Below are 12,627 nucleotides of genomic sequence, written 5' to 3' on the forward strand. Positions count from 1 at the left end.
CAATACCAAGTAGCACTTCCCAGCTTTAGGCTATCCTTTACCTATCCTGTTGGTGGGTTTGGCTCTCTTGGGCTTTTACATCCTAATCCAAGCCAGTTAGAAATGCTTACAAGGTGCTCTGCTCTGTGTTGCAGTGACTGCTCACTGTCTCTGCAGGGTTTGCAGAGCAGTTTTGTTCAGCAGTAAAGGAGCAATCAATCACTGGGACTTAAATGATACTGCCAAAGATCCTACTGCTACATCATGAGCCAGGAAATTACTCTCAGACTTCTCTTATTATGTCTTAGAAGGACCTCCCACACATCCCCACACCATTAATGTTACATAGCATAGTTTCCTCATTTGCACCACACAGTTCAGTAATCTTGCACCTACTGTGTGCATGGCAAGGCTACTTCCAGAGGGAACTTGGCATTGTTAGGAATTGGTACAAAGGAATGTGACCTACTGCAACAAACTTTTCACTTAAATTACTTTGTGGACTTTCTCAATTTAATATTTTCTGAGGTAAGACATGCAAATAAATGACTGATATTCAAGACCCATGTGGACAGAATCCTGTGCCATGTGCTCTGGGATGACCCTGCTTGAGCAGGGAGTGTGGACCAGGACCCACTGTGGTCCCTTCCAACCTGACCCATTCTGTGATGCTGTGACTGCATTTCTTACAAGGAGGTGTTAATTCTCTTACACTCTACTGAGAGCTTGGCACCCTAACAATTGCCATAATTCAGCAGAATCTCCTGTGTATCTCTGACACAATGGGTTACATTTTTTCCTATGTTATGGTTCCTCTAAAACGATGTAACATATATATACATACATACATAATCTAGCAATAATGTATGTTAACCTTTCTGCAGTTCTGAGGTGAGAAACTATGAAGACAGGTAACCCTAAAAGGCACAGGGGGAAAATTAAATTTCTTCATGAGATAGTTGTAGAACATATACTTTGGATAAATAATATACAGTTCAGGCTAATAGAATAGTCATAGTCACAAAGGAAAGATTCCTTTCCTTCCAGCAGAGGACACTTTGATTACATCTTATCCATAAAGAACCAAGGACAGACAGACACAGGAGAAAAAAAGGAAAGACTTGAAAAGCAGAAAGCATGGGATTGTGTGAAATTGGACAGAAATTTAATAACAGATTATCTGCACACCCCTTATGTACAGACCCAAAAGCTGGTAGGCAATCTATAGATGAAATAGTCATGTCATGTTTGCAGTTGTATGTGCCAAGTCTTGTTATTTTACCCAGTTTAATGAACTAACAGATAAGAAAGTGAACAAAATGAATGTATTATTCCCTTCAAAACTTTTTCAATACTGTGATACATTCAGCCCTCAGAACTGGAAGGTACATTGGGACTTCAGAAAAAAAGGCTGCTGAAAATAATGTTATATTCATTATGAAAGGTAATGATGGCTTCAAAGATGCCTTCTAGATTTAGTAAAAAAAAAAAAAAAACTATGATAACATAATCTACATCCATATATTCCTAAAATTACTTACTATGTATAGATAAGAAATACAGGGACAAGACTCATCAACTGTAACATCCCTGTGAATGCTATTTTGAGTTTCTTAATTGAATTGAAAACGTTTCTTCTCTTCCAGCTAGCACAGTGACTGCTTCTCTAATTGCTAAATTGAGGCTGATTTAAACAGAATGTTTGCATTTGTACATTACATGAATGTGTACATTTGAAGTTATATTTCATCAAGCACTTGACAGAAAAGTAGTGATTAAAAATATTCAACATAAAAATTTAAAGAGAACCTCAAATATTATCCCTCGATTCTTTGGACTAGAACTGAAAATTCTCTTGAAATTCAGGCAAAGAATCTTAAAAGAGGGAAATAAACCGGAAAACCCAGAAATTTTTTAAAATGAGGCTTTCAGAATCCAAATAATAGCATTAAAGTGAATGGTTACGGATGAAAATAAACCTATTTGTTTACAGAATGAATTTGCAAAGTCAGTTTCAAGTACAGTCTTTTTCTCTGACACCCTCTAATTACACTGTAAGCGCAGTGCTGCCAAGAGGTTTCTTTTGTGTTTGCAGCCTTGTTTTATTAGTTCTTCATAGCTCTTGGCAGCTGCTATGAGTCAGTGTACTGCTTTTACAAGGAGGTGCGTGAAAGACAGCATTAAATTATTATATAATTGATGCAAATAAAAAGCTAGGCTGCTTTTTGTCTGTATTTGCTGACAGGCAAATAAACTGAAGCTGCTAGGGTTTATGGGGAACCTTTGACATCTAGAAACAGAAGTAACACTGTTCAATAGATAATACTAAAGAGATTTTTCACCCTTTTGGAAAAGAAAATCTACATAGTGAGTCACTAAATACGTATCTATTTTTTCAGAATTGCACTGAAGGCAAAAGCACAGGATTAATGACAATGTGAAACGGAAAAATGTCTCTCATAAACCTATGTTCTTTCACAATTGAAATAATATTGTACAATTGACAGACTCTGAATATTTCCCCCTATATTTTATATGCAGCTCTAAAAACTTCTACACTGCAAAGAAACATCACTACTAAAATGCCATAGCAGATGGTCTTGCTTCTCATTCCACATTTGGGTAAAACAATAAAAATCCTGATATTTGAATCAACTTTAAGCCAAAAAGTCACATAAAAACAGTACTCACTTTTTCTTTAGTCTTCTGTCCTTTTCTGCTTGTGTTCCAAGTTTGCCTAATCCCAGAGATTCCTGAGCTGCTGCCTCTGTTTCCATGTAACCTCCTGGAAAATAAAACAAACAAAAACGCCACCATATTTTTCCTTCTCTCTCTTCTGTTGTTCCCCTCCTTAACCCTTCAATTCCCCTCCCACCCACCTTCATCTATATTTGTTTTCTTAAACTGTGACATCTGGTGTATGTGGACAACATCTATCACCTGCAGAAGTAAATTCTGATGAGCATTTACCACATTGGAAAATGTAGTAGAGGAAAAAAAAATGTTTTCTCCTCCTCGTGTTTAGCGGAAACGTATGACACAAGCATCCTTATCTCCTTTACCTATTTTTATTTGCCTCCCAAGGCTCAGTCTCGTGGTGCTAAGTAAGCAATGCTCTCAGTTTTAATCTTAGTTGAGAAATGTACAAATGAAATTGCATTCTCTCAAATTGTCTCTCTACTATTGCCATCATGCAGCATCACCTAAGGCAGTAGTGCTAAAGTCTTCATTTTGCTTTCATAGAGGGTCTTGGATGTCATTTTCCGTGAAAACTCCCAAACATGAGAAAAGAATCTGTCAGAGATAAGTAAAAAGCCTCCTACATCTCCCTGGATGTGTCTTGTAGGCACCTAAATGTGGTCAAAGTCAAGGGAACTTGAATAACTCACACAAAGTGACAAAGGAAGCTTGTAGTAAGACATGTGGACCAAAATAAAATAATTTTAGAAACTAAGGGCATGACTGGTCCACATGGCCACTGACATGACTTTCCTAGCACAGAAATGGAAAATGGTCTGACATTTTTATCGCTGCCCTGGTTCAAGAAGAGGGGACCTGCTCATGGAGCTCAGAACAGTCTCCAGGCTCTGGTTCACACTGTCCTCTCACTCCCACTCGTGTGTGTGCAGACAGAGGCCCTGCAGCACTCCTTTGAAGGCTGCCTTCCTCCTGTGCTCCACCTTGGAAGGAAGGTGTGCAACTGGCACAAGAAAGAAGACCACAGTATGGTAAAATGTTGATGCTTGACTCCATTTGAACATAGCAATTTCCTATTTACAGCTAGTGGATAGTGAACAATTGTATAGTGGATGCAGGCATAATAAAAAAAACACAAAGTAAATTAAAATATTTCTGTCCTGATATGTTGATTTTAATAATAAAATAATTCATGAATGTTATGAAGTGAAATAGCACCACAGCCTTTTGCAAGCTAGATTTACATGCACCTCAATCAAGTGAGAACAAAAGCTACTACTGCATCATGTCTATGACAAAAACTTAGAAAAGCTTGGGTTTAAGCTGTTCTTTCAAAGCAGGTGCCATTTTAGCACTCCTATTTGTCCAGATAGATTTTTAATTTATTGAAAGAGGACACTACTGCAAGTCTCACAATGAGAATGATGCAAATGCATCTCACAAATGCAGAAAATAGGAATGCACACTTTTTTTTCACTTCATCTGCCTGTCAAAGTCTGATAGAATCTCATTAAATGCTTCTTGCTGGCTCTGGATTACATTTTTCATTCAGCAAATAGTCATAAACATACCACATCTTTCTTGAGAGAGCAGCTCTCAGTATGTTGGACAGGGATGGGACGAGTGCAGTGCAGTGAGGGTTTATTACAGGTTGGAGAGTAGTTGGGGCATAATGCATTTCTCCATTCTCCAAATACATTTGGCCTTCAAATAACTGAGGGTACTCCTCCTATCGGATGTGGCCACAATAAATGTTTCCTAACAAGCCGACCTTTCCATTTGCCATGCAGATCAGCTTGCTTGGGCAATTCTAAAAATGCCAGGAATGTATTGTTTGTTTTAGGGTCTAGAATATTTAAAATGTAACATGAGAAAAATACAAAAGTGATGCTTGCCAAGAGAGAGAAGACTGGAAAAGAAGGAAAGAAAAAAAGCAGGAAAGAATGAAAGAAAGCGCACTTGTTCTCCCTGTAGCATTCCTTTTTTCTTCTCCAAAAACTTAGACAAAACTTAAGGAATCTAGAAATCTTGAATCTCAATTCCAAGAAAGATCTCCTAAAGCATGAATGTGGCTTGAAACAATAAAGCTAATGGTCTAGCAGAGAATGTAAAATGATCAAATAATAAAAGAACAAAATTCTGGCAAGTTTAGGAATTGAAAAGAAATAATTTCAGGGGTTTGCAAGGAATACAGCGCAAGGAAATATTTTGTGTAATAGCACGGCTCTGTTGATCTTAGTAATACAAGCCTGGAGGTTTCAATACTGTTTCTTAAATAAGAGTATATAAATGTGTGCTTTTAAAGAAAATTTCTTTTTCATATTAAAAAATGTAAGAAGCATGTGTCTATATTAAATTAGAGTGTTTAATTTAAGCAAGGAAATAAACTGCCTTCTTTTATTGATTTTGCAATATTATTTTAGGTTATAAAAACCATTCAAATATTTTGCAGTGCTGTAGTGATAGGACTTTCTATGTAAATTTCTGTGATGTAGTATCTTACCACAAATAGAACTCCTAATTATATAGCTGCACAGATAACACATCTGTTGTGAAACTGAGTCAACTACTCCCATGACTGCTTTTTTTAAAATTTCATTGTCCCTTGCAACTCAGGATATTCCATGATTCTATATGTCATTGAGTGGAAATGACCACTCAATAAATGCTTTTCTTTTGATATGTTAAAAATTAAGATGAGAAAAATTACCAGTAATTCAGCTGCTCAATGTCTTTTTAATTTCTGAAAAATATTTTTCTCCTACCTTCTGATTAAGTAACAGTCTTACTGTTCATTTTATACATGCTAGTAAACCTCGTTTCCTTAATTAAAATGTGCATTATATTGAAATTTTGCTCTTGAATTAAAGAATGGAAGTCACAAAAAATTCATATTATTGCAAATCACTAATATATTTTAGCAATTTCATGACCTAGTATGGGGAATTACAGATGGGCTTTATCAAATTCTATGTATGTATTATTAATCACGGTGGGTATTAGGAAATTAATCTATTGCCAGATTTCATTGCTCCTGAGATACTCTTTGAAACTGTTATTTCATTTTTTTTCCACATTCCAAAGAACTGCAGGGAAGACCCACACATTTATTGCATCTTTGTCCTCTATGTTCCTGACTTACTGAGAAATTGTAGATTATTATCCATAAACCATCAGTGTCAATAAGAAATATTATATGGAATGTAAATGTGAATTAATAAAGTCTAAATTTGGATGCAGTCTAAAATTTTAAAATTAGCCATAAATGCAGATGGTGGCCTACAGGTGTATTCGAAAGACTCATTTATAGAGTCTCATTTGAAAGACTGAATAAATCAGTTTTATAGTGAAAAAAGGGGGGGAATTCAGATTGCAATTAGAAATTAGGTTTTTTCAAGAACATATAGTTTTCACAGGCAGAGAGGAGAGAAGTTGGAGTATAAATGAAGAATACTTAGTTTTTCAATTTTACTCTGATACTTTGACCATAGGACTATCTTTCTTTATTGTGTACTATTTTAGCAATGGGTTTGTTAGTTCTGCTAAGGACATGTGCAAGAAAAACATAGGTTTTTAATTTCAGGCTTATGCTTGCTGCCTAAGTGTTTACTGCAAGGCCTTAAAATTCTTTTTACAAGGGTCACATGGTCACCACGGCAGTAAAATTTAATGCCTCACAAATTTGTATTATTTGACATCTGTATGACTAGGCAAGAGCCAGTATTTCAATTTTATTGACACATTTACTACAATTTGATATTTGTGTTGGAAAATTTTTGCCATGAATGAAGTAGAATGAAATAGTCTCGGCAAGGGAAAGGACAGAAGAAGTAGGGAGAAAGCTAAGCACTACTGTGAGCAGCATAATTGTAAAAGTAAGAGTTATCCTGAGGACATTCAGCTATAGGCAATAGAGAGCATCTATCAACACACTGAAATCTGAAAAGCAGCTACACTTGATTGCAAGGACATTCTGTATCACATAGGTACACCACCATTATAGCCATTTATTGCTAATTAACTTCTCACCTCCTCTTTATGTGGTTATTGAAGAATACAGTGTTACCATTGCTACCCTAATTCCACAGACTATTGAAGCACCAGGTTCAGTGAAGAAGATGACTCCAGTAATTTGTGCCCAAACTCTCCTTTCATTTACATTACAGTCATGGCAAACTCTTGACAAATACAACTGCTGATAACAGTGAAATTTAATGGGAAAGTTGTGCCAGACAAAACAGAAACATGAGTGAATTGGAAACTAAAAAAAAAGAGCAAAATTAAAAATGGAAAAATGGCAGTGAAATGGTGACCTTAGCTTGTTACCACTAATTCCTTACTGAGCTGTCCAAGTCGAGCCTTCTCTTTTTTACCGAACAATCGCCCAATTGAAGACTTGATTCCTTTCTTCTTGGGAGCTTTGTGCAGGGAGTCCTGGCTGCTGCTGACACTGCCCAGACCAATGCTTTCTGGCTCCAGTGAAGCAGGCAAACTACTGCAAAATTATAATAAAGAAATAGAATAGATAACATGTCAACATCTTTATTTTCTTCTAAGCAGCTCTGCAAATAAATTATTTGGTAATAATTTAGTAATGATCTCCAAACAAGTGAAACAATCACATCTTTAAATTATTTAGCAACATAGAGAGCAACAGAAGACCACACTTTCTCTGTCAGGCAAGGCTGAAAATAAATATTTTTACTTTGCTAAGAACAATTTATGAAAAATACAGTAGTCAGCATTCTGATTTTATTTCTGGGATTTGTAGCACTGCTACTTCCATTAGTCATCAAAACTGTACCTCAAAACAGAAATACCCTTAGCACTGATAAACATTTTCAGGGTCATTGCAACAGACAATGGGTAGGGTTTTTTCTGTCATTATACGAGAAACAGGGAAGAAATCAAGTTATTTTGGAGTAGTTAAACAACATGACTTGAAAACAACAATACTGTGAAGTACCAATCCATGTTACAAACATCTTACCTTCTGGCATCATTGTGGTACGAAGAAGGAAGGGTGTGAGTCATCCTGATGGCTCTGGGTGTTGGAGGAGGAGAAGTTTCACATTTGATTGTGGCTTTATCTTCACGCCCATCTTCTTCAACTACTGCAATCTGGGGGAGAGAGACTCCAATGAGAACATACTAGCTTTTCAAGAATGTTTCAATACACACCTCATGAAATTGTCAAGTGGACTGAAACACATAAGATTTCAAATGCAATGTTTCTAGCAAATTGTAAGGGTTCTTTTTTTTTAAATATGGCAGATTAAAACGGATATTTAAAAGAAATGAGACTATGCTTTTGGAAGAAGTTCATCCCTTTTATGCTAAAAATGTTCGGTGAAGGTCTAAACATGAAGACAATCTTAGTTGTAAGTGGGTCCCTTGCATTAAACAGGATTATTAAGGTTTACTAAGTTTCTCAGGGATGTAAGAGAGAAGGTGAATACAGGCATAAACATGACCACTCTCTTCACAGTGCGTTACCAGAATGGTCACTATGCTTAACAGCAAGCATGGACAAACAGGGATTTTGCCAGACCATTATAATGATTCATCTTAAATAATGTCATGGAGTTTCATCATCAGTGCCAGTTCCATAAACAAATTTACATTGCTCCAGAAGATTTCAAGGAATCTCTCTGTCGTTCCTCCAGCAAGAAGAGTGGCTGAAATACATTTGAAGGTTATGCTTTTGCGTCCATACTTCTTTAAAAATAAATATTCCTTTAAGTTTGTGTTGTTGAGGCTGCTACTGCAAGATATCACTCAGTGGGCCTTGCTTCTGTGGCTTAGCTGTGACCCCTGGAAGCCATTCCAGGTAGGAGTAATGATTATGTTCAGGCACAGAATGAAAATGAGAGAAGGGGATGCAGTTGCTGGCAATGGACCCCAGCAAAGATTTAGTTATCTAAATAGCAGAGGAATATGATAAATGGGCTCTCCCAAACTTTAAAAAGCCCCAGTATCATACCTTTCTTCGATGTTTCCTTAGGTCGCTTGGCTTCGATTGGTAACAAAAGTGGAAACAACAAAAAATAACAATTAATAAATATTATTGAAGCATAAAAAGCCCCTCACATTTGTTGTTCTCACATTCATGAAGTGGGAAGAAAAGACTAATCACTCTCCATATTATATACTAAGTATACGCTTACCCCATTAATGTAATATAACCCCTGAAAAATATGTCATTCTGGGAAAGTTGGTTTGGGTATTTTTCCTAAAACTACACTCTCCTTCGATTTCATAACTTAGCAAAGAATTTCAAGCCTATAGCAGCACTTTCCATTTTTGAGTTTTCATATAAGTACTTAGGTTATCCTCAACGGAGACTTTTTTTTAGAAATTTTATCAAATACAAATATATTGGTGTCCCACCAAGTAAAATCACAAAATATCATCACCAAATACCATAACTGAAAAAAAGACTGGCATTTTCAGGAAATGAGTACATATTCACCTATCTTCTTCAGCATTACTTGGCAGTAGCAGACTACTAGAATCGGTCTTTTTCAACCCCCTTTGCATTTTCATTTTTGGTAGATGTCTCTTTCATTTAAGGAAAGCTGAAGATAATCTGCAGAATTTATTTACTACATGCACCTGGGCTGTGGAAACTCATGCAGTCCTCCTTCTCCAGCCAACCAACACAGGGCTATTTGGCAAATTGAGCTCTAGAGATTGGACTTCAATCTCTTCCCAACTCCAAGTTTCACTTAAAGGATGTCTGACAGACTTGTGTCAATAGGAAGTGATATTGAATACTGAACTCCTGCTGCAACTGGCTGATGAAGGTGAGCAAAGCTGTGGGCTGTGTGGATTACCACACTATGGGGGGATGCTTCTACTGCTTATGGCAAGTCAAGAGTTCAACTGCAAGTCAGACAGACAATTCCAACTGAGTTTTAGCACAGGTAGAGCTGGATGTCAGCCAGATCATGGCAACCTGAAATGCAGAGGCTATGCTGTCATTTTGTGTTCGAATCTGATGGACCTACTGACCCAAAGGTACAAATTTCAAATCCAGGCCACCAGGTAGTGCACATGTCTGCTGGTGGGGCAGTTCAACCATTGCCATTTACTGACAGCCAGACTGCTTTCTTTGAATGGCTGGGGAAAGGGAACACACTGTGCATTTGGGAAGGTGCTGCTTTGGTGAAGTAGGTGGCAGGACAGCAGCCTGCACACTCACCTCCTCCCCAAGGACCTCTGCAACCAGTATCTTTGTTTCTGCTGTTCAGCAGTGGGAACTGGGAGCAGCAAAGAACAAGTTACAACTGCCTGCCAGGACCTTCCCCCTGCTGACCTCACATCCCAAGTGGCAGCAAACACCTTACTAAACTGGGAAGAGCAGAGGTGGGCATGAGTGGTTGTCAGTTCCCAGGAAAAGGGAATACTTGGCTAGGTGATCATCCACAAAAGTCCCTACTCCCAGCTGAGAAGAATGAACAGCCAAGCCCCATTTCCAGCTGCTCTTAACAACCTTTTTTGTTAGGAAAGGCTCCAGAGGGAATCATTGCTATTGCTTCCCAGGAATAGACCACAAGGGGACATTGGTGACATGATTATCAGAGAAAAAGCAAGTAAAAATTTGGTTTACACATACCCTCTTCTATTCCCTTTATGAGATCAGCAGAGTGGTCTGCTTTGATTCTCTCCTGGCACTTAAAGGGATTAATTCACTCTGGCTCCAAACTGGTTTGTATCTCACACTGAACCCTGCATCTGTACTCAGATCAGTATCAGAGGTGTTCATCTTAAATATGTTGACACATACTATCTTCAAATATTTGACAGATGTACTATTTCTTTTTGTCTAGGATCAAAATTAAATTCCTTGTAAATCCCTTTTCAAATTGAACCAGAAATTTTTGAATGTGTCCTCAAAGATACAGCAATGTTATAAATTATTTGCATAGTAATTTCATGGTGACTTGATGTCTATGTGCGAACCACCTGTAATATTGAAATATATCAGCTAAATGAATTACTGGAAACCAAAGAACTCATTTCATTGTGCATGATATATGGTCATGAAGAATGTATAAAAGCACTGCAAGTAGAAAAGAGTATACCAAATATAAAAGTATATCAAAATGATCACATATAAGAAGTGGTGGAATGTCTGAATGTCTTCTAGATATTTCCTGGAAGTTTAAAGTCAGCAATAGTTCCACAGACTATTGTGTAATAACTGCATCACTTAAGAACTTTCCATTAGTAAACATTTTTTACAAACAAGTAATTCCAGTGAGCAGTTCTGTCTCTTATTAATTCCACAGTCTGTGTGCTAAAGGCCCTCAGTAATCCTGTCACTATGCCCCTAGTGAATCATGCAATGCTCAAAACCACTATAACAAAGCCCAAAGACACCAAATGCCCACATTCAAGAGAATTTGCTATCTGTATGGATGATGAAGACGTGAATGAAGAATTATAGGGATGAGCCAGTCATAGAATGAGAAGATGAAGTACTTAATACAAGAAATATCACATCAAATACTGTCATAAGGTTTCTTACCAGTGTCATAACCCCCATTCTGTCCATCTCCCTGGCTGGACTGCGAGGGGTGAGTTTGGGAGTTGAGTGTCCGCTGGGAGGAGATGAGCTCGCAAGGGACGACGCTGTCACCGAGCCAGTAATGGAGGTGCCTTGGTGCACTCTGGCTAGGTTCAACCCTTCCAGACTCACACTGGCCACTCTGTTCTCTATCTCTTCAGCACGCAATTCTGTCGACTCTTTCTCTTCTTGGATTAACCTTATTAAGTAAAAGAAGAATGCTCTTGTTGTATTTGTCTCTTCATATCCCCATATGAGATTTGAAAGTAAGAGCAAACAAAGATGAATATCACAGATAACTAAAAAAGACTCTTTTCCAACATTATTTTCCTAATCACCAGTTATAAAATTATTTTTCTCAAGTCCTCCATCCTCAAAACCTGTTTGATGAATGTGTCCAACAGCAAGACTTGATGTATGACATTTCAGGAATATTGGTTCCTTTGCAAAGAAGCTAGGGCAGGGGGGTTAACAATCCGATTTACCACAGATAACTAATTCCAAGCTTACGTTGGCTTCATCTGCTTATCTTTTGCTAAATCACAAAGTTAAGAGTCAAATGAAATTGGGCCTTTAAGAAGGGAATTGCTAAAATAATCCTTATTAATAAAACAAGAGAACATGTAAAACAAATTGTCTGTTTTACCCCTACAGTTTGATGAAAAAATGATAGCTGTTTCTAAAACCCTGTGTTTTTAAATGAATTTCATTAAAATCACTTTCTTGTTAGCAAGCAATACAAGCTTCTTAAGTGTCTATCACCTCAACAGGACACTTCCATTGGGTTCTTTCATTTTGTTTTTTAATTGTGATTGTACCTCAAATGGAAAAATGTCTTCAAAGTAAAATATTTGTTTATAAGTCCTTTGCCCATAAACCTGTGCTAGGAGTAGCCTTTTTTGCAGAGGAGGAAAAATTATGAGAGATCAACGTTAAATGAGAGAATACGAATTCTAGGGAGGCTGAAATTGTGAACCAGACTTTTCTGAGTGAAATTAAGCAAGTACAATAATTAAGCCATAATATATTGAAAATAAAACCCTCCTGTGCTGTGATGAATCTTCTTCCCTAACATCAATTTCAGAATTTGTATAAAACACATGCAGCTCTTCTTGAAATAATGCAGGGAAAAAACTTAAAGGCCAATAATATTTTGCAAGGGAATTATAACAGTGTTTTTCATTTTAGTAATCTAAATCCTGAATCATCTTGTATGATAAAACAAATCTAAGGCAAAATAAATTTTTAATCAATTTTGATATCTCAAAAAATTTGATAAGCCCTTATCGTGTTTGTCAATTCAAAAAAAACAAACCAAGAAAACATGAAATGCAGTACAGCTTATACGACAATACTTGTAGAATGATTTTCCTGAACCA

The 12,627-nt window shown here is 37.0% G+C and overlaps 1 protein-coding gene across 10 annotated transcripts in view; it reads right to left on the reverse strand.

Annotated features, from left to right (window-relative positions):
* PPFIA2 (PTPRF interacting protein alpha 2) overlaps nucleotides 1-12,627 on the reverse strand; it is a 289,129-nt gene that overhangs the window by 33,239 nt on the left and 243,263 nt on the right. For all 10 annotated transcript variants that reach the window (XM_054279165.1, XM_054279101.1, XM_054279090.1 and 7 more), the window contains 5 exons: nucleotides 11,210-11,447; nucleotides 8,660-8,689; nucleotides 7,667-7,797; nucleotides 7,017-7,171; nucleotides 2,671-2,764 (listed from right to left, as the gene is read on the reverse strand). In XM_054279165.1, coding sequence (XP_054135140.1) covers nucleotides 2,671-2,764; nucleotides 7,017-7,171; nucleotides 7,667-7,797; nucleotides 8,660-8,689; nucleotides 11,210-11,447 — 648 coding nt within the window. The remainder of the gene's footprint in view (nucleotides 1-2,670; nucleotides 2,765-7,016; nucleotides 7,172-7,666; nucleotides 7,798-8,659; nucleotides 8,690-11,209; nucleotides 11,448-12,627) is intronic.

This window comes from Melozone crissalis, unplaced genomic scaffold, assembly GCF_028551555.1.
Source record: "Melozone crissalis strain CALT ecotype California unplaced genomic scaffold, PUWL_Pcris_2 ptg000004l_1, whole genome shotgun sequence".
Taxonomy (NCBI): domain Eukaryota; kingdom Metazoa; phylum Chordata; class Aves; order Passeriformes; family Passerellidae; genus Melozone; species Melozone crissalis.